General features: G+C 40.5%; 1 protein-coding gene and 1 long non-coding RNA gene across 8 annotated transcripts in view; one reads left to right on the top strand and one right to left on the bottom strand.

Annotated features, from left to right (window-relative positions):
* Positions 1-22,414, top strand: part of PLD5 (phospholipase D family member 5) — a 416,641-nt gene that overhangs the window by 292,608 nt on the left and 101,619 nt on the right. For 6 of the 7 annotated variants that reach the window (XM_027046397.2, XM_027046399.2, XM_027046400.2 and 3 more), the window contains one exon: positions 14,785-14,912. In XM_027046397.2, the coding sequence (XP_026902198.1) occupies positions 14,785-14,912 (128 nt within the window). Of the gene's footprint in view, positions 1-3,862; positions 4,003-14,784; positions 14,913-22,414 lie in introns of those variants that run through there. The other variant, XM_015072896.3, reaches the window with a different exon arrangement.
* LOC128313109 (uncharacterized) lies at positions 2,456-22,219 on the bottom strand. Its single transcript, XR_008293347.1, has 3 exons — positions 22,130-22,219; positions 21,086-21,159; positions 2,456-2,680 (listed from the first exon to the last, which is right to left on the bottom strand). It is a non-coding gene; the product is annotated as an uncharacterized LOC128313109 (long non-coding RNA).

Genomic DNA, 22,414 nt, shown 5'->3' with positions numbered 1-22,414 from the left:
CTTCAGTCATTTTCCCATGTTTATTGAACCCCTAAACCGTGCCCAGCACTGTGCTACTTTCTAGAATGAAACAAATAAAATTAAGCAACTCCCACTGTCCATTTTCATTTTCTTTTCCCCTTCTAGTTTTCCTTTAGGAAGAAACCTGAGTAGGGACCTCATTAGAAGTCAGGCTTCTTTCTGATAGACTCATGTCAAGCATTGCCATTTGCAAGAGTAATGCCTCTACAGTGTCAGAATAATTCAGGCCGTTGTGTTGTTCTAAGCAGGAGGACAGGGAGAGAGCCCTGAATTTGAAGTAAAAACCTTGAGTCTGAGCTTGTGTCCCAGCTGAGCGCACTCAGGCAAGTCATTCACTTTCCTGGGACTCAGTCTCTTTGGCCTCTTCTACCTGTGTCATGACCCTCATGGTGTTGTGCTAGAGAGTGACCTAATTCTCTGTAACTCTATCATTCTTTGCGCTAATGTGTAAAGTACTCTACAAACACAAGGAAGCATTGTTGCTAATCATGTGACTTATTATTACCATTTTTTTTTCATTTAGTGACTGAGCTGAGGACATATCTTTTCTTGAGCTAGCTTGAATGAGCCCTTAAAAAATATTAAGATCTTGAGGACTTTTTCCTCTCGATTATATATATACAAGTATGGAAAGAAAACATAATGGCGATATATATTTTATGTTCTTGATTCATATTTTCCCCTCAGGATACATACCATCCCAAATTATCTATGTTTATATCTGTATCTGCATCTGTATCTGTATCTGTATCTGTATCTATCTATCTAGATATCCCTTCAATTTATAAATAATGTTTTTAAAATTGATCATTTCCTGGAGAATTTGTACTTTGGCAAAACATAATGATAACCTGACAACAATAAGAAAATATTTATATTAACTTGAATGTTCATGTTAGCAGGCTTTAGAAGAGAAAGAGATCTCAATCCAGTTTCATGGGGATGGATGGAGTCTGGGCTGCAGAGTGGCAGGAAGAGGAAGGGCACTTCCCCAAAGGGAGAACATTGTAGTAAAAACATATATAAAACATTGATGGTATTCATGTGGGGCTATAGAGAGAATGCTACTTATCATTGTTTTGGTAATTTAGAAAGGTATTTTTATATTTTTGAGTATAAAAATAACATGTTCACTTTTTAAAAATCAGAAAATCAGAGAAGTATAAACATAAAATTAATAATGTCCCAGTTTTCACTCCAGAAATCAGTCTCTTTAACAATAGACTGAGGGGCGCCTGGGTGGCGCAGTCGGTCAAGCGTCCGACTTCAGCCAGGTCACGATCTCGCGGTCCGTGAGTTCAGGCCCGCGTCAGGCTCTGGGCTGATGGCTCGGAGCCTGGAGCCTGTTTCCGATTCTGTGTCTCCCTCTCTCTCTGCCCCTCCCCCGTTCATGCTCTGTCTCTCTCTGTCCCAAAAATAAATAAACGTTAAAAAAAAAATTTTTTTTTTTAATTAAAAAAAAGAAAAAAGAATTAAAAGAATATTCGAGGGGCGCCTGGGTGGCGCAGTCGGTTAAGCGTCCGACTTCAGCCAGGTCACGATCTCGCGGTCCGGGAGTTCGAGCCCCGGGTCGGGCTCTGGGCTGATGGCTCGGAGCCTGGAGCCTGTTTCCGATTCTGTGTCTCCCTCTCTCTCTGCCCCTCCCCCGTTCATGCTCTGTCTCTCTCTGTCCCAAAAATAAATAGACGTTGGAAAAAAAAAAAAAAAACAATAGAGTGAAAAGTCTTCCATATAGTCTCTCTCACACACATACACACATGTGCACACACACACACACACACACACACACACACACTCCTTGGAATACTTTCTGTTTCTCTGTATTTGTAAATACAGAGAATACAAATACTGAAATTCTTCAGTAATATTTTATAATTTTTATTGTATTTATGCCTTTTGATAATGTAAATGGATTTTTAAAATTCCAGTTTCTAACTGATTATTGATATTGCAGGAAAAGTTACTTATTTTTATTTATCTTTTATCAAGAAACCTCATCATTTTTTTAATTCAAAAAGGTTTTTGCTATACTCTGTTGGGTTTCTCAGACATCACATTCAAACCATCAGCAAAAAGAATTTTATCTGTTCTGTTTTATCACAGGTTTTTTTTTTCATTTTTAATGTACTTTTTTGAATCGTTACATAATAGTGAATGATTACTGTCTGTTTCTAATTATAATGGAAATAGCTTTATAATTTCACCAGTAAAATAAAACTAGTTTGGCATTCGGCAAATATTTCATATTATATTGATGTACTTTTTTCCCCATCTACATATCCTTTAATTTATTATTGATCAAAGTAATACAGGGAAATATAAAATAAAAAACAGCAACAATGCCTGTAATAAAGAAAGCCTCACCCTGAGCTATGTCAACCTACTTCCAATTCTTTCTTCCCAGAAGCTATCTGTACTACTTTTATCTGTATCGTCTAGTATTACTTTTTTTTTATGTAACCTACTCATATTTCTATTTCTTGATGTTTTGTTTCAAATGTGACCTGTTTAATTACTGTTGTGGAATATGGAATACATTACCCGTCTCTTGTCACTCCTTCCCCTCTCTGCCGGCCCATCCCCAGCACAAGCAGGTGCTTCCTGTCTCCTGAGCCGCCCAGTAGAAGTCTGTCATCTTTTGTCATCATGGCTGTTGGTGCTGTTAAATCAATATTTACTGTTTATACTGAAATATCATTAACAACTGAGCTGTATACAGTGGTCACATTTCCTCTTGTGCAGCCATTTTTTTTTTCATTTTAGTTCATGGTTCTGTGTACCTCATATGAAATCATCTTAAAATGCTTTAACATATCACCTTACCACAGTCTGACACATCAGGACTCTGTCCATTTTATTTACTATTTCTTGGAGATACCCTTTGTGGAACCCTCCCTCGTCTTCTACATTTCCTTTCCTTTTTTTTTTTTTTTTTTTTTTTTTTGGCCTCATGATGGTGGAGGCCATTCTCCAGTCTTTGTTAGGTATACAAATTTATCTCCCTTCAAACTATTTCCTAGCCTTCATTGTTACTGTTAAAATATCTGGTATAAATCATATTTACTAATCTTTGTATGTTATCATTTCTATAAATTCGCTTTCTCTGAAAGCTTTTAGGATCTTATTTAATGTTCTGAAAAATTTTGATGTGTGTTTGAGACTTTTTTATGGTTTTCCCAGAGACTGATAGACTTTCATCATTTAGAAATGTATGCCCTTTAAAAATAAATAAAATACAATAAGAAATTTTGCTTCGTAATCTATTTTGTAATTTCTTCCTGTCTGATTTTGGTTCTCTCTGGAACTCTCATAATTGGATTTTGAATATCTTAAGTAAATCCTCTAACTTCATACTTTTCTTGCTCACATTTATCATGCTTTTTTTCCTACTTTCAGAGACATCCCTTTTTCTCCCTTTGAGATTTTGAGATATCAGTTCCCACGATATATCCTTCATGCATCAACTTTTCAATGATCATTTCAATTTCTTTAGATTCATTCTGTGTTGTCATTTACTGCATTTGAACTTCTAGATCACTATTTCAGTTTCCAGCTTTGCCAATCCTATATTACATTGCCTTCATGAAATTCGTATTTTGGATCTTTTGAAGAACATTTTTTTTGTTCTTAGATTATTCTTTTGAAATATCTTCTCAAATGTCCTTAAGAATTCCTGTTTCTTCCATTTGATTGCCCTCAGTGGTAGCCATATGCTTTTTCTTCTTGAGATGTCTCCTTTAAACTATCAATTTGTGTTAGATGAAGTGCTTATGTTCCACATAAGCAGGCTGGTACCCAGAAGCCTAACAGATTGGGCTCTGGAGTCTTCTGTCACTACGGAAACAGTAAGGTAAGGTAAACAGAATGATTTGGGCTTTGCCCAGATGAAGCAAACCTTCTCCAGAGCTCCCAGGTTCCCATCCTTCCTGGCATCACAACAGCGCCGGACTCTGACAGGCCTCCTCCTTCCAGTGAACACTGGTACCGAAACAGAAGCCTCAGTAGTGGCCCTCATTCCCCGATTTCCATGTTGGTGTCCGTGTAAATAGTCATGTGACCTCAGCATGGAGGGGCAAGAGAGAGGAAGCCCTAAGCATTTGCTCTGGACATCAGCCTCTAGACCTTATCGTGGTTTAGGATAACTGATGACCATTGTAGATCATGCCTTTGCTTTTCTGTTTTCAGTGTGGAATTTTTCTATTTTTTAATGCATAATTGAGAAACTATAATTTAAGCAAGCTTTATTTTTAAGCATTTTTTTTTTAATTTTAAGCCTAATGATTCCTTAAGTCAACCATTCCTATAAATAGCTTGCCTGTTGGACTGTAAGGTAATTCCTTAGAACTGAATTCCTTAGAAGCAGAATAGTCTAACTGTATGAAGAATATAAGGAGGGAAGACACAACATGTAGAAACTCCCCTGTGAGCTCCAGACCTGTGGCCTAAAAAGCAAAGCATCAAAGGCAACCTATGAAAAATTCCACAATGTGGTTTTGACAGTATTTGAATAGAGATGTTAAAACTAAGCCTGAAACATGCATTGAAGACTCACTTTTCCTACAACTGGTTATCTTAAAATTTTTCTGAATATCACTCACTGAATGATTTGAAAGCAGAGATATGTCATGACAGCTGATTTTTACCCTGTGGTGTTCCCTTTAGCCTTTAAGCCGAATGGATTTCAAAATGTTGCTGAGTTACCTGTGCTGGTTTTATTAAAGTCCCCCAAAATGGGCTAGCTCTGACCTTTTCATCGCTCACACAAATTAATATATTCAGAAGAAGTGCTTGATCAATAAGACAAATTTCTGCTGCAAAATTTGCTTTCAGGATGCATCTGAAAACCTTTCCAGAAATCTATAATTATTGATAACTAATGCATTTCCTTTTGATACACACTTGAGGCTCATTAATAATGTGTCTCACAGCTGGTGATAAACACATTTTTTATAATGCTATTAAGGATACGTATATGTATGATGAAATATTTAAGGACAAGACAGTGGTAAATACTAATAACTTCAGGATAGTTGTTGATTTGGAGGAAAGTGGCAGGGATGTCAGATCAAGCGTAAATACACAAACGTTAATGCCAGATTTCTCACCCTTGGGACTCTTGACGTTTGCAGGTGCTCGAACTCCTGAACTGTGAGATTATGACCTGAGCTGAAATCAAGAGTCAGACGCTTAACACACTGAGCCACCCAGGTGCCCTGGAAATACTGACTTAAAATTTTTTTTTTCAACGTTTATTTATTTTTGGGACAGAGAGAGACAGAGCATGAACGGGGGAGGGGCAGAGAGAGAGGGAGACACAGAATCGGAAACAGGCTCCAGGCTCTGAGCTGTCAGCACAGAGCCTGACGCGGGGCTCAAACTCACGGACCGAGAGATCGTGACCTGGCTGAAGTCGGACGCTTAACCGACTGCGCCACCCAGGCGCCCCTGGAAATACTGACTTTAATCAGAATGGTAAGGTTCTAGTTTTTAGTAAAGTGGAAAGTTCACAGGTGTCCATTTGTAGATGGTGCTTCATAGTTTACCCACAAGCTACATATATTCTCTTGAATGTATAAATGTTGTAAGATTTACTAAAGCTGCTGATAATCTTCTTGCAGCAGCTGATTTTCTGGAAATAAACTTGGAGATAGATTCTGTGTGATCTTCATTCCCATGATTCATGGAGAATGTGGAACTTTATTTTTCACTTCTTAACCACGGTGCGCTAGCATATTTTCTATTGTGTCATTATGATGAATATTTTGACAGGATGTTTATTTTAAATCTTCAAAATTTGAAACGCTTAATCATGCAATTTGGGCAACTGGAACTTGCTCAAAATTGCATGGCTGTTAGGCCAGAACTGAATATTTTAGTCAAATATTAAAAATACACATTTCAAGGGTGCTGGACTTCTGGAATTATGTGTGCACAAAATAAAGTACAATCTTACAAGAATAATTAAGTACTGCATAACTTATAAGTACATAACTTGCAAGAGTAAGTTAGTAGAGAAACAGAACCCCTCCAAAACCAGTGTAAATAACAAGGAATTTATTCTAAGGATTTAGAAGAGCTCAAGGTAAGAAGTGATGCTGGGTTTGGCAGTGGGACTACCACGTTCTTTCCTCCCCCACAGTCTCACTTTCACTTCCTTCTCTTGGGGGGATGTTATCTTTTCCATTCTTATCCATATATATCTCTTGCTGTCTCCCTGAGGCTTGCCTTCTCCTCTTCCTCATTTATGTGAACTTGGACAGAGCAACTTCCATCTGTGCATGACTCTCCAGCACAGCTTCTTTTAATTAACTTACTTTGTGACTCAATATTGAGAAAATCATCCTGGCTCGGCATAGGTCAGGTGTTTACACCTGGTCTAATTATCTGTGGCCAGATAGAGACTAGATAGGCTCACATGGTGCCTTGACTGTGTTATTCGGCATCACACGGGTGCATCGGGCACTCTAAGAGGGCACTGGGGCATCTAGGTGGCTTAGTCGGTTGGGTGTCTGACTTCGGCTCAGGCCATGATCTCACGATTCGTCAGTTCAAGCCCCACATTGGACTCACTGCTGTCAATGCAGAGCCCACTTTGGATCTTCTGTCTCCCCCCATCTTTGTCCCTCCCCCACTCATGAGCTCTCTCAAAAATAAAAAATAAAAATAAAAAAATACAAAGAGGGTACTGGCTGGGAAGAAATGATGCACATCTCAACTACATCTAACATCAACTAACAAAAATATCCTGTGAAGATTTTGTTTCCCTTCCATGAGAGAGACCAAAAGAGAGAAAGCCACTAGATACATAGGAGATACATCTAGATTATACAAATTTTTTAAGCATAGGTAACTCTCCTTATCTACACTAGAATTAAAAATTAAATTATTCAGCCATATGCCTTCTAAAGTTGCTCATTTTCCCCTTGAGTTCTCTTTCTTATGTGTAAGGATATGTGAACATCCCAAGGCTAAACCTCTCCATAAGCTCTAACATTCTGTTTTGAGAGCATTAGCTTTATATCACTCTAGAGACAACAACACATTCCTGGAGCTTTCTTTAGTAATTTTAGATTGGGATGGGTATTCTGAGATGACGAATTAACTACTCTTCAACAAATGTCTAATATTATTTGTGAACCTGTTTCTGATCAAAATAGGAGTATAAAGATTTTTGAGCTGATGATAAAGAAGCAGAACTACAAACGCAGTCCTGTCCTCAAAATCACCTCATAGGCACTGTTGGAATGGTGGCCCCCATGGGTCTGCGTCACAAGAAGGTAGGGGTGGCCCTGAGGTCCACTCATATGCTGTCATCCACACATGCTTCACACATGAGGAACAATGAGCTTCTCTGAAATCTGACAATGAAGCAAACATCAGGGTCTCTGGAAATGAACAAGGCTGTAGGTGAAATAGTTGTAAATTCCACGGAACGAGGTATGGAACGGATCTATGATAAGCAAACTGAATGCCGTCAAGTCTTCTCCAAGGAAGGCTTTGGAGAATCCACACATTTTTAAGTGTATGGATATGCAGTCAACTTGATTCTCCAAGGTAGTAACCTTCCAATTCATTTTGAGAGTATACTTTTTCCTTTAAATAATTTTTAATTAATAAATAACTTTTTAGCCACTGTTTTCATTTTCTCTATTAATAAGTTTCTGTGGCATATTATCTTTATTGAAATTATCCACAAAATAAAGTGCAGGATTATCTGGTTAATACCATAAGAATAACAATTTTGGTAAAACTGTAAAGAAACAAAATTCCCCTGAAACCAGGAGCATCCTCTTAAATTTCGACAGAGCATCTCTGTTAAAACTCAAGGCAGTTGTAATTAGCAGTTTGGGATTTCCTGATTTTTTAATGTTTTTACTTTCCAAAAAGGATGTAACACACCACTTAATCTTGATCAGTGTGGCCAATTAGGCCCTGAGCAGTGAGCACCATGGTAGCATGTTGTAGCTTTTTAAAGACTTAATTAGACTTCTTAGACACCATGAAGGTATTTTATAAGCAACTATAAAAACAAGTTCATGTTCTTGATTTATCACTTTGGGCATCTAGAAACACTGTTTGGAATTGCCAATAACTCCTATTAACCATTACTTAAACAAACAGATGATCCAGCTGAGATAGGATCAGACTCCAGAGATTCAGACACCCCCCCCCCCCACCTCAAAGCCACCAGCCAGCTGTCCCAGTGTGCAAGGTTGCTGTGATGAGCATCTCATTGACATCCTGGGGCCTCTGCACAGTGGGTCATGGGCTGAAAGAATAGTTTTCCCTTTAAAAATGAAATCTAGGAAGGCAAAAATTGGTTAATCAAACTTAACTCATTACATTTTCAAGGCTGTTGAAAGAACTATTTACTTGAATCAAGCCAGCTTTTAAAGATATTTTGTAATCTTAAAGTCTAATGTTTTTTATTTAATTTTTCTAATTTTTACTTCTTTAATATAATTTATTGTCAAATTGGCTAACATACAGTGTGTAAAGTGTGCTCTTGCTTTTGGGGATAGATTCCCATGGTAATTGCTTACATACAACACCCAGTGCTCATCCCAACAAGTGTCCTCCTCAATACCCATCACCCATTTCTCCCTCTCCCCCATTCCCCCATAAACCCTCACTTTGTTCTCTGCATTTAAGAGTCTCTTGTGGTTTGCTTCCCTCCCTCTCTGTTTGTAACTATTTTTTTCCCCTTCCCTTCCCCCATGGTCTCCTGTTAAGTTTCTCAAGATCCACATATGAGTGAAAACATATATAACTGTCCTTCTCTGACTGACTTATTTTTATTCAGCATAATACCTTCCAGTTCCACCCACATTGCTGTTGATTTCATTCTTTCTCATTGCCAAGTAGTATTCCATTTTACATATAAACCACATCTTCTTTATGCATTCATCAGTTGATGGACATTTAGGCTCTTTCCATAATATGACTATTGTTCAAAGCACTGCTATAAACATTAGGGTATATGTGCCCCTATGAATCACCACTCCTGTATCCCTTGGGTAAATTCCTACTAGTGCTATTGCTGGATCATAGGGTAGCTCTATTTTTAATTTTTGAGGTAACTCCACCCTGTTTTCCAGAGTGGCTGCACCAGTTTGCATTCCCACCAACAGTGCAAGAGGGTTCCCGTTTCTCCACATCCTCGCCAACATCTGTAGTTTCCTGATTTGTTCATTTCAGCCACTTTGACCAGTGTAAGGTGGTATTTCAGTGTGGCTTTGATTTGTATTTCCCTGATGATGAGTGACATTGAGCATTGTTTCAATGTGTCTGTTGGCCATCTGGATGTCTTCTTTGGAAAAGTGTCTATTCATGTCTTCTGCCCCTTTCTTCACTGGATTATTTTGTTTTGGGTGTTGAGTTTGGCAAGTTCTTTGGATACAGACCCTTTATCCAATATGTTATTTGCAAGTATCTTCTCTTCTGTTGGTTGCCTTTTAGTTTTGTTATTTCCTTTGCAGTGCAGAAGCTTTGTATCTTGATGAGGTCCCAATAGTTCATTTTTGCTTTTAATTCCCTTGACTTTGGAAATGTGTTGAGTAAGAAATTGCTGTGGCTGAGGTGAGAGAGGTTTTTTCCTGCTTTCTCCTCTAGGGTTTGGATGGTTTCCTGTCTCACATTCAGGTCTTCATCCGTGTTGAGTTTATCTTGGTGAATGGTGTAAGAAAGCGGTCTAGTTTCATTCTTCTGCATGTTGCTGTCCAGTTCTCCCAGCACCATTTGTTAAAGAGGCTGTCTTTTTTCCATTGGATATTCTTTCCTGCTTTGTCAAAGATGAGTTGGCCATACTTTTGTGGGTCCAATTGTGGAGTCTCTATTCTATTCCATTGGTCTATGTGTCTGTTTTTGTGCCAATACCATGCTGTCTTGATGATTACAGCTTTGTAGTAGAGGCTAAAGTCTGGGATTGTGATGCCTCCCGCTTTGGTCTTCTTCTTCAACATTACTTTGGCTATTTGGGGTCTTTTGTGGTTCCATACAAATTTTAGAATTGTTTGTTCTTTAAAGTATAATATTTTTAAATATTAAGTATTACAAATTTTGTGTTTTATAAAATATAAAAATATGAACATTTTTAAACTTTAAACATTAAAATTTAAATACACAAAAATGTATGGACCATCTTTGCCAATTCAAATTCTAGCATAACACTAGAAAATGAACTTGAATTTAGCTTCTGTACATAATACTGCACTAAGTGATGCGTTAACGACTTTTGTGATTAAATATGTTTTATAGTCAGAAAACATTGGATTTTGAATTTTTTGTAACGTTTATTTGTTATTGAGAGACAGAACGTGAGCAGGGGAGGGACAGAGAGAGAGGGAGACACAGAATCCAAAGCAGCTCCAGGCTCTGAGCTGTCAGCACAGAGTCCGATGCAGGGCTCGAACTCACAAACCGCGAGATCATGACCTGAGCGGAAGTCAGTCACTTAACTGACTGAGCCACTCAGGCGCCCCCAGAAAACATTGGATTTTAACCATACCTTTCTAATACATATAAAAAGACAGTAGGATGAGGCTTATCTCTGTAACCAGTCAACAAAGATATTTTCTAAGTGCATGTAAAATAAATTATTTTAAGCTAAACATTGAATAATATGCCTGTAATAAACAGGGACATGTTGGATATGACTATTTATCTGTCAGGTATAAAATAAGATAAAAGCTTAGGTCTTCTTCAGAGATAGATGGAGGATTGATAGAAAAACATAATTCTTTTTATAACGTTTTAATGTTTTGTTTTGTTTTTGAGAGAGCGAGCGATCAGGGGAGGGACAGAGAGAGAGGGAGACACAGAATCTGAAGCAGGCTCCAGGCTCTGAGCTGTCAGTACAGAGCCTGACGCAGGGCTCAAACTCATGAACCGCAAGATCATGACTTGAGCCGAAGTCTTAACCAACTGATCCACCCAGGTGCCCCAAAGAGACATATCATTATTAGTGGGAAAGTGACATTCCACAAACTATATGAAGGCAAATATTTTTTCAGCTGATTTAGGACACCGCGTGCAGTTGTTTGTTGTATCCTGAAATGGGAAAACTATAACATCCCCTGCGGGGTTGCTGTAGCCCAGCTGTGTTGGTGCTGGGTGCATGTAGTGTTGAGTGGATGGATGTTACTATTACTACTTGTTGCTTGATGTCTGTACGTGGTACCAGGGCTTTTGCACATGTGGCCATGGCCCCCAGCACAACTGTGAAGCCATTCATGCCCTTGGCCTTCACTTGGAGTTCCCTGATACAGCGATGGGGACTCTCCTCCTGATCTTTCGGATACTTGGTGCCCCCTTGCTATATGAACAATCCCAATTGTTTTAAATATCACACTTTATTTGTGGGCCTGGACTTGACTCAGCCACTTTAAGTCGTGTGTTGCTACTGTCATGTAACATAGTATCTGGTATATATCAGGTTTCTGATATTTATCTGTGTATATCAGATATATATGTGGTATATATCTGGCATACCTGGTATATATCAGTAAAGGTTTGCTGACGGAAAGTTTCTGTTCCTTTATAGAATAATTATAGGCCTCAATAACTAACTGTGGAGGCTCTGGCTGGACCATCACAAAAGCCCCATGGTCCTGAAATCACAGTCCTTGGGCTAAAGTACCAAGTAAATTAATGAAGTCCTTTGAGGGCAGCGGCTGTGCACTGTGGCATCGAGAGGTCAAAAGGGATGGTCCCAGTGGTCCCCTCCCATACACCCAGTGTTCCCTCAAATGGACCAGTGGCCTGGGGCTCCAGCAGACCTGAATGAGAACAGATAGGGATCTAACAAAAAGGAAACAATGCAATGCAAAGTAGCGATTGGTTGCGGGTCAAATTTCAGGCACGGTGTTCCAGGCCAGGAGGTGAGAGCCAGCTGGGGTCACAGAGGGTTACAGTTGTTTCTGGTCAGAATAAGAAGGCAGGTGAAGGCCTGCCTGGAGACACTTGTTGAAGATAAAACCTGAGGCAAACACCAAGAACACCTTCATTCTCTTCCTTCCAGAGATGAGAAGATGCTTCCCTCAGTGCTGCTCAGTCTAGTGCTGTTGAAGGGCATGGCCAGGGAAAGTGGCCTGGATCTCTGTTGTCGATTGACTTGTGTCCCCCCAAAAAAGACATGTTGAAGACCTAATGCTCGGCCCCTTAGAATGTGACTTTATTTGGAAAGAGGCGTTTTGGGGATATAATTAGTTAAGATGAGATCACACTTGTATAAAGTGGGCCCTTAATTCAACAGGACTCGTGTCCTTATGAGCACAGGAGAAACTGAGACACAAACGGGGAGACTCCATGTGACAACAGAGGTGGGCCCGCGGTGGAACATCAGACATTGCCCAGAAGGTGGGAAGAGACAAGGAGGGACTCTCCCCTGCAGGCTCCCCTGCCAGCACCTTGATTCTGGACTTGCCATCTCCAGAACTGAGACACAGTAGACTTCTGTTGTTTTAACCCATTCACTGTGTTACGGCAGCCGTAGGAAAGGGACACTTCTCCGAAGATACACGCTGCTCTTCATCCACCTGGGAGCACTGGCAGCTGTGTCTTTGGGGGACACCGGGGCACCACACCATCTGTGCAGATGTGGGTCTCTCCAGAATTACTGTGGCAACCACCCACGTTGGACATTGAGAGCCCACTCTACCCAACTGTTCATTCTCTGGGGCCTGTAACCATTCCTTAGATGAGACTATTCCAGGGTGGCTGGAGACCAAGGAAATCTGCCTGCACGCTAGCCTCCCCCCACCCCGGTCCTGCTCCAGCCCCATAGCCCCTCTCGACATCCTGCCTCAGGGCCCAGGTTCTCACTTTACCTTTTCCCAAGAGTTACAGGTGAAGCTCATATATAAACCACTCCTCCTTTCTGATATCCTGGAATATATCCGTATGCCTACAGTGTTTCATCTTCCTCTGCTCATGAAGACAGTGACCAGTAGGCCACCAAGAATTCATCCTCTTCATTAATATTGAATGTCTGAAAACAAAATAGCTACTTCATGGAACATACGCATATGGGTCTGTTCTTTTAAAGAAGTGGAAATTTAGAAGAATTTATTTAAGTTTAATTGCATTCAGGCTTCCAGTTAGGGAATGAAGAAGTCACAGGAATAAAAGGCACAGTGTAGGGAATACAGTCAGTGGTGTTTTAATAGTGTTGCATGGTGATGGCTGGTAGCTACACTTGTGGGCCTCACAGTGTAATGTAGAGACTTGTCGAATCACTGTGTTGTATACTTGAAACTCATGTTTCAACTCTACTGAAATAAAAATCAATAAATAGACTTAATGGCGTTCAGTGGATTATATGTTTGTTTTGAGAAGTTGTAAATGCATAGTCCTGAGGCAGCAATATGGAACAGCATGACAATTATGACAGGTCGTGCTCAGGACAGTTACTGAAGGGATGCCTAGGTGGCTCAGCCGGTTGAGCATCCAACTCTTTGTTTCATCTCAGGTCATAATCTCATGGTTTGTGAGTTCAAGACCCACATGGGGCTCCAAGCTGACAGTGTGGAGCCTGCTTGGAATTCCCTCTCTCCCTCTCTCTCTGCCCCTCCCCCACTTGTTCTCTCTGTCTCTCTGTCTCTGTCTCTCTCATAAATAAATAAATAAACTTGAAAAAAATTAAAGAGTTACTGAAACTTAAGGGCACCCGGGTGGTTCATTGGTTGAGCGTCCAACTTCGGCTCAGGTCATGATCTCACATTTTGTGAGTTCAAACCCCACATCAGGCTCTCTGCTGTCAGTGCAGAGCCTGGATGCTGCTTCAGATACTCTGTCCCCCTCCCTCTCTGCCTCTCCCCTACTCTGTCTGCGTGTCTCTCTCAAAAATAAATAAAACGTTTTTAAAAAACTAGATTTAGATCTTAAAATGTGTTTTTGGGTTTTAACAGTAGTTTGAGTGACCTAGTTTACCATTCACGGTTGCGTTTTTGTAAGGCTTACATAATCGTTGCTTAAATTAACCATCAGATTAAGAAAGGCCAGTAGAAGGGGGGCCTGGGTGGCTCAGTCGGTTAAGTGTCCGACTTCGGCTCAGGTCATGATCTCACGGTCTGTGAGTTCAAGCCCCGCGTCGGGCTCTGTGCTGACAGCTCAGAGCCTGGAGCCTGCTTCAGATTCTGTGTCTCCCTCTCTCTCTGACCCTCCCCTGTTCATGCTCTGTCTCTCTCTGTCTCAAAAATAAACATTAAAAAAAAAATTAAAAAAAAGAAAGGCCAGTAGGAGGCCAAATCCAGATTAAGTCATGAAGAGGGATAATGAAGAAGCAAAAGCAATTGAAGGGTCAAGGGTGAAAATAACGAATAGAAAGGATAAGAGAGACAATGTCTTGCAAAGGAGAGCTGTAATACGAAACAGGACGACCCTTTTATTGATTGCAAATCTGTATGAAAATTTCTCTAAAAGAAAAAAAGTTTGGTGCACGTATATCACCATCCGGGTGGTAAGTGATGGAGCCGGGATTTGAATCACATCTGACTGGAGAAGCCACAGTTCTTGTCTTTTGTGGATACTAGAGCCTCCTCTGACCAGGTACAGGTGTAATTCTTATGATTTTCCTTTTGGATTCTTTTGAGAACAAAGTAACTCCTGGAGGGTCTTCTGTGCACCACGCTAATGTAAATATTTGGCCTCCCCGAATGCCATTTGTGATCAATGCAAACCATGAGTATTGTTGCTGGTAGATGTCTGATTGCACCTTCAAGGCCTGGACTCTGAGGCTGACCAGGATGTCCTTGATTTCCCCAGGAGCCGAGGTGACCTACATGAACATGACCGCCTACAACAAGGGCCGGCTGCAGTCTTCCTTCTGGATCGTGGACAAGCAGCATGTTTACATCGGCAGTGCCGGCTTAGACTGGCAGTCACTGGGGCAGGTAATCCTTGCACATCACATGAACTCTGAGTTCCCTCGGCATCAGAGGTGCCAGCTTCATAAAGCGCTTGGTCACCCATAGTGTGGCTGTGGGAAATAAAACCTACAGCATTTTTTATTTTTAACTGTGTAGTTTTAACAGGCTGGCCTCTGTTTAATGTAAAATGAGACACCTTCCTTGACAGCATCATCCACCCCAAATCCTACCCTTGTGTCTGTGCTTTTGTAATTCAGATGCTACCTCCAGATTCTAGAGAGCAGGATGGCATGTAATTTATGGTATCCGAGCCTAAATGTTCAGCATGGGGTCACAGAATCTGTGAGACAGAGGAAAACATAACTTCAACGGAGGGTAGTATGTTTGAGAACAGTAATCGTTTGTGTTATTCCTTTAATAAATATATTAACATGAGGATGTCATCTTCCTCTTTGTGAGTAATTCGCTTCAAATATCTTGAAGGTTCACTTGATAAATCTGTAATGTTCAGGTATTTATTTGTGCCAGTGCGATCCACAGAGGATTGCAAATCACCTTTTTCCCACCAGTCAACTGATGACGGGAAGTTCTCCGTCCTGGGGTGCATAGGAAGACTGGCCAGTCAACCATGCATGCTAAGTGGCCCATACATGCTTTTAGCTGAGCTCTTTTAATATTCAGATCACTGGAATTACCAAGTGAATTGTACTGCATTTCTTATGGGAAAGAAAGTAGGGATGTACAGATAGACACAAGGCTGTAACTTGTAAAGAAAGACATCACCACATAGGATAAATCTGAGAGAAGGTAACTTGATATTTGTACTGGTGGATTCAGGGATTTAATTATCCCTCCCCCCCCCCCCCCCGATTTCCACTGTTGTCCTCTTGTCCTTAAAATGCCACACCTTCCTTTCTTTGGGTTCAGGCAGGTAACAGTGGCAGCTGTAAAAGAAATATACAGCAGGCAAACTAAATACTAAAAGTCCACTTACTTCCCTCTCCAGGGAATAGACAGTATAGAGCCAAAGTACAATCTATCTAAGGTTGTTTTGTTTAGTTTTATATTTAAAGGATAGTCAGTAATCCAGTCTTGAGGGTCAAACCACTGTTGTTTCTTTTTTTTTTTTTTAATTTTTTAATTTTTTATTTCTTTTTTGAGAGAGAGACACACAGAGTGTGAGCAGGGGAGGGGCAGAGAGAGAGGGAGACACAGAATCCTAAGCAGGCTGTAGGCTCTGAGCTCTCAGCACAGAGCCTGACGCAGAGCTCGAACTCACAAACTGTGAGATTATAATCTAAGCCAATGTTGGACACTTAACCAACTGAACCACCCAGGCACCCCAAACCACTGTTGTTTCTAATAATACAGTCTCCCCCCAGCAAGAAGGGAACACTGGAAGAAAATTTTCTGATCAGTTTTAGGATGCAGACACCATCCAAGATTGGCAAAACATGGTTCATTTTATATTTGCTCAGGAAATTTGAAGGCGCTATCTACTGATATAAAAATGATTCTGAGCAAAATAATAGTATCCATGAACAATCATGACAATAATAACTAGCTTATATTGCATGCCAGGCGCTGTTCTAAACCATTTAAATTAATTATTTACTTTAAACCTCACAGTGATCCTATGATGGAAACACTATTTTTGTCTCCATTTTAAAGGTAAGTAGACCTGAGCCCTGAATTGAATTTCAGTACTAAATCTTTTAAGCCAATTGCTTTCAGTATTAATTCTGTTAATGAAAATATAAATTTTGATTTAACATATCTGTGTGATAGCCCTTCAAACACAGATATAAAAAATATGGGTTATAGCAACTTTGGCTTACCTCAGAAACCAGAAGTAAGTCAAAAGCAATATTAAAGCCTCATGAATTCAGAGGAGTTAGATAAAAATAGTCTAATTTATAGAAATATCTGAATTCATCTTTTATTAATCAGTAAGCATCTTTTGCCCAGAAATTTTCGCTTGGTCTCCTATAATAAATAGGTAAAATCAGTTCTATCACAATACTGATTACATGTAAATTCCGCTTCTAGGTGGTTTTTAACTTGAGAATCATTTTGCCTTTTTTTTTAAATGCACTTCCCCACCACCAAATTGTATTTCCTTTGTCATTAAGCAATGTTAGTTGAAAAGGTTTAAAGTTCCGTGAATTCCTTTTGACTGGGGTTTGAATTATTAAGGTTTAATGACATTTTTCTCCAAATGTTTGAGCAAGTTATCTTTGTTTCCTTTTACTTCTTTCATTAGGCAAATGGACATGAATAGTCAAGTGTTGGTTTCCCTGCTTGAGGCTTACTCCTTGGCCTCTGATTTTTGCTGTGAGTTTTGTAGGAAAGTAGGCTGACCTTTTAATGTTCATTCCTTGCTGTGTACTCATTTGGAAATGGATCCTCACTGTGAAATGGCAAGTCTTCCCCACAAAACATGGTAAATGCAGATGAAGGATGGGTGGCACGTTATTTCCTATTAGTCAAATGAAGACTTGAAACCATCTTGGGATCTCTGCTTGCTTACACATTGTGAAGTGATAGTTTCCCTTCATGTATGGAGAAGACCAGACTTGCCCATGAGTCAGAGGACAACATGGGACAATACCAGGACTCAGCTCTGTTTCACAGCTAGTCAAGCACCTTTGCTAAGGAGCAATCAACTCTTTGCCATTCCCTTAAATGTCCTTCTCAGTAGGAACTGGAGACTTGCAGCCTCTCTATTATGCTGTTGTGTGAGCTGGGCCTCCAGATCTGTCCCTCTGACCCTGTCCTGTCGCATAGTTGGTTTGTTCTCAGCTCATAAGCCAGGTAATGAAAGGGAGAATAAACAGAATGGACTCCTGAGATTTCTCTCCTTCCAAGAGACCAGCTCAGATATACCAGCAGAGTTTACTTTCAAAAACCTAAATGGATATCATGGTGCATCTTAAGTATGGAGTAAGTGAAATAACAGGTTAAAAAATAAACTTATTTTTTGATCCATCATAAATTCACAGAAAGGAGGACTATGAAAAGGTGCTCAGCACTCTGTTAAATAACAAAAATTCAACTGAGTAAATTCAGGGATCAAATTGGCTTTATTCAACCGTTCACGAATTAGTAAACCAGGAGCTCTGCGGGCTGTAGAAAGGGAAAAGATTTTAAAGGAAGAAAGGGAGGGGGGAAGGTAATTATTAGCAAAGAATGAATTATTTCAAGCAAAGTCACCTCGCTAAGGGTAAAAGGAGAGATCTCTCTGGTGGATTATTTCACTAGTGCGGACCAGGTAATTCCATATTGGCTGGTTAAATGTTACATTCCAGAGTGGTTGAAACTGCAGTTAAATTAGATATTAAATCTTGGTTTGGATTTAACAAACCATTTTGTTAAGTTGGTAACAAACATTACCACTTATGTTTATGGATTTAACATAAGTGACTCCATTTTGGGCTTCCTTTTTAACAATTCCAAACATCTCCATGAAGAGAGGGCACATGAAGTGTCATATTCACCAGCTGTCCATGGAAACGGTCCTTGGAGAGCACCCTTGAGTAGGCTGGAGAAAAGGCTGGAATGAAATGTATACATTGATGGCAAATGTTTAAGCCATCAGTGTCTTCAGGGCACATGGACTGCTTTTGCAGAAATCTGCATTGTTATGCTGGTTGTAAATTTAATAACAGGTTAAAGTCCACCGAGGCCAGGGAATTGGGAGGAGGTGAATGGAAGAAATCTTTGTTATTTTTTACAAAAGGCTAGTATGTATGTGCTAGGCACTGTGCTAATAGCTTCAGACCTGATTCTTCAGTTCTCATAGCAACTTAAGGGTGGCTATTATGGCCATCTTCCAAATGAAGATAATATTGGAAAATAAAAACAGAACAGATACTATTCTGTGACTCTTCTCTCCTGTAAAATAGTAAAACACTTTCTAACCTGTGTAGGAATCAGGCATTTGGAGATGGCTCTCCTATTCTTTAGATTTATGGTCAAGTCGATAGACTCCATCTGGGACTGAGGTGGAAATCGATGCAAAGTTGGCATTTTCTGCTAAACCCAACTCTTAAAAACTAAAAGAAATCTCATTCCTCCTTTAACAGTCTTTCTCATTTTCCTCTCAGAAGAGACTATACTCTTGGATGAGGTTGGAGACGAGATGTAGCTGGGGAGGGGACAGGGTTTAAAACTCTTCTTCAAGAACAGTTAGCATCCCATCAGCTTCCCTGCATCTATGTCACCTGCTAAGAGGGTTCTCTTTCAACACCCACCTCCTTTCCCCTGCCTCTCTGCGCTTCCACAAAAGTGCTGTTTCCTACCTTGTCCACCCCTCCCCATAGCACTCAGTATTTGGGATCCCATTATTACGCTTAATCATCTACCTTAAGTTAGGTTTCCTTTCAACTGTGCTTGGCTGCGTGGGATTTTTCTTGGTCTGCCTCAGTGTGGCATAAAACACTGCTCAGCAGGACCCGTACGTGAGAGCAGATTTTCCTTTGAACAAAGTTGTGTGTGAGGCTAACAATTACATGAAGAATTAGAATGCATTTTCCAAGCGTCAAATTGAACCTCTTTCATCAGCTTTATATTTTGTGAAGTTTTCTAGTGCAATCAGATTATTGTTACTAATTATTACCTTCAATGTATGGCAAGTAGGAGAAATAATAATACTAAAAATCAAAGCTTCATTGTATTGAGGGCTTTCTCTGTACTAAGCCTTCTTTAAGGATTGAAAAAGTATGAATTTACTTAATTCTCACGATCACCCTTTATTGTAAATAATGCCATCATGGCTTTATTTTAGAAAGGCAGAAAGTGAGGCACAATTAAGTGACTTACCCAAGGTCACCTTCCAGGAGGTAGTAAGGCTAGAGTTCATATCCAGGCAGTCTTTCTCCAAACTCCTCACTCTTCTTTCACTGCTAATAATTTTAAACTTTTTTTTAAGTTTATTTATTTATTTTTGAGAGAGAGAGAACACAAGCTGGGGAGGAGCAGGGAGAGGGGGAGACACAGAACCCAAAGCAGGCTCCAGGCTCTGAGCTGTCAGCACAGAGCCCGACGTGGGGCTTGAATCATGAGCCGTGAGATTGTGACTTGAGCCAAAGTCAGACGCTTAACCCACTGTGCCATTAAAGCACCCCTCACTGCTAATAATTTTAAAAAATAAACTGCATGGAGCACCTGGGTGGCTCAGTTGTTTGAGCGTCCTACTTCAGCTCAGGTCATGATCTCAGTTGGTGAGTTGAAGCGCCACATCAGGGTCAATGCTGTCAGCGTGGAGCCTGCTTCGGATCCTCTCTCTCTGCTCCTCCCCCGCTCGTGTTCTCTCTGTCTCTCTCAAAAATAAATAAACCTTTTTTTTTAATTTTAAGAAATAAAAAATAAATTATATTTATGAAAACTCATTCTCTTCCATGATCTTGCTGTTTCCTAAGCTATAGATTTCATCTCACTAGCTCTTTTAAGAAAAGGTAACAATACTGTTCATCAAGAAACCCTTGGGGCGCCTGGGTGGCTTGGTCGGTTAAGCGGCCGACTTCGGCTCAGGTCATGATCTCACGGTCCGTGAGTTCGAGCCCCGCATCGGGCTCTGTGCTGACCGCTCAGAGCCTGGAGCCTGTTTCGGATTCTGTGTCTCCCTCTCTCTCTGCCCCTCCCCTGTTCATTCTCTGTCTCTCTCTGTCTCCAAAATAAATAAACATTAAAAAAAAATTTGAAAAAAGAAACCCTTTACTCATTCACTTCTTTCTGATTGCACACCCACGATGATATGATGGCCACAGGTTGGCACCTGCTGTTGCTTGGTACTGAGTTCTGCAGACTCTCTTAGCCTCTGGGTTGAATTTCAAAGACTAGGGAGTCAATATGTGTGCTTCTGTATTCCTCTCCCCCATGGCTCAGGGTGCTCCCCCGGAATCCACGGCCACCAGGGAATCCTGTGGGAGGAAAGGGATAGCGCCACAAGCTTTTCCACAAAGGGGTCTGGGTTTGTGAGTCTTGGGAGTGCTTAAAAACACCATGGAGGAAACAAAAAATACAACACTAACAAAACAAACAAAAGATTAATGGGTGTGTGAAGTAGAAAGAAAAGGGCACAGCAATCTTTAAACCAAGGGGCTCTGGAAGGTGTGATGTTGAAGCACAAGAAGCAGGAAGGAAAACATGAAAATCACATTTTTAGAAATAGTTACATTTATAATTTTTGAACATACCCTCTTGAATGAATAGTAGACGGGAGTTCAAAGCAGAGTTCCATAGGTTCATTGGTTACAAGAATCTGGCAACTCTGAAACGGGGAGATTTTTAAATAATGTTTTATTTTTTATTGTTCTTACAGTTTATTTTTATTTATTTTGAGAGAGATAGAAAGTGAGCTGGGGAGGGGCAGAGAGACAGGGAGACAGAATCCCAAGCAGGCTCTGCACTGTCAGAGCAGAGCCGGACGTGGGGCTCAAACTCATGAACCGTGAGTTCAGGACCTGAGGGGAAGTCAAGAGTTGGTTGCTTAACCAACTGAGCCACCCAGCTTCGCCTAAATAATATTTTAAAATGCATTTTGGGCAAACAGAAATAGGCCTGTTTAAACTCTGTTAACATGTGTTTTAACCTTAATCCACCTTTGTTCTGAAAAGACCTAAAAAGGAGTACATTGAAACAGGCCGGTTCTCATGGGGCACAGGAGCCCGGTGACCTTGCTGGTGACGAGACCATCAGTGACCCGCACCTGGGTGGTGGCACAGCAGTTCAGCGCACCCACACACATCACGTGGCTCCGGTGGGAGACGGGACCCGCCAGCCCAGGCTCTGCCTGGAATCTAGAATCACTAAGGCTGTTTATCTTGGAACTGGAAATTAGCTCAGAGAATAATCAGTCTAGTGTTTGCCAAGGTGTGTCTTAGGAAATGCAGTTCACTGAGAACGGGACTCTACTCCCTGAGAGTGAGAAGCTATGGGTTTCATTTAAATAGGTTTCTTTTACTGTGGTACTCCTCAGAGCCATTAATATGCTAATGTGCTCTGAGAATCTCTAAGAGGGTAGGAGAGGATGAACCCTCATTAAACCCTTTTGGCCATGAACTGCTTTCCACAGTTAATTTTGTGGATCACATACTCCTTGAAGCCTCTGTGTTTCCACAAATGCTGCTCTAAACCAGTATAATAAGTTTAAAAAATAAATTGCATGAGATGCAATTTACCGATGAGAACACTGAGGTGAAGGGCTGGAGGGTTGGGGTGGGTAGATGTTACTCACTTACCCGCGACCCCTTCATCCCTTGTGTCAGGATTTAGGACTTAAGGACTCTCAGGCCTTTTCACTACACGTGCTACCTTATGAAAAATATGTGATTCCAAATCTGGTAATTGTAGGGTTCTGTATCCTTAGCAACAGAACAACTGAACAATGAGAAGACCAGGGATTACAGTGGTAGAGGTAATCAACGTGGCTATTGCACATTTACTCTATTCAGGAAACTGCCCTAATCACAGCAGAGAGTTTGGGAAAAAATGACAGAAACCTGCAAAAACTTTAGAATCCAGTT

The sequence above is a fragment of the Acinonyx jubatus genome, chromosome E4, assembly GCF_027475565.1.
Source record: "Acinonyx jubatus isolate Ajub_Pintada_27869175 chromosome E4, VMU_Ajub_asm_v1.0, whole genome shotgun sequence".
NCBI classification, from domain to species: Eukaryota; Metazoa; Chordata; class Mammalia; order Carnivora; family Felidae; genus Acinonyx; species Acinonyx jubatus.
This window is presented reverse-complemented; position numbering and strand designations above follow the sequence as displayed.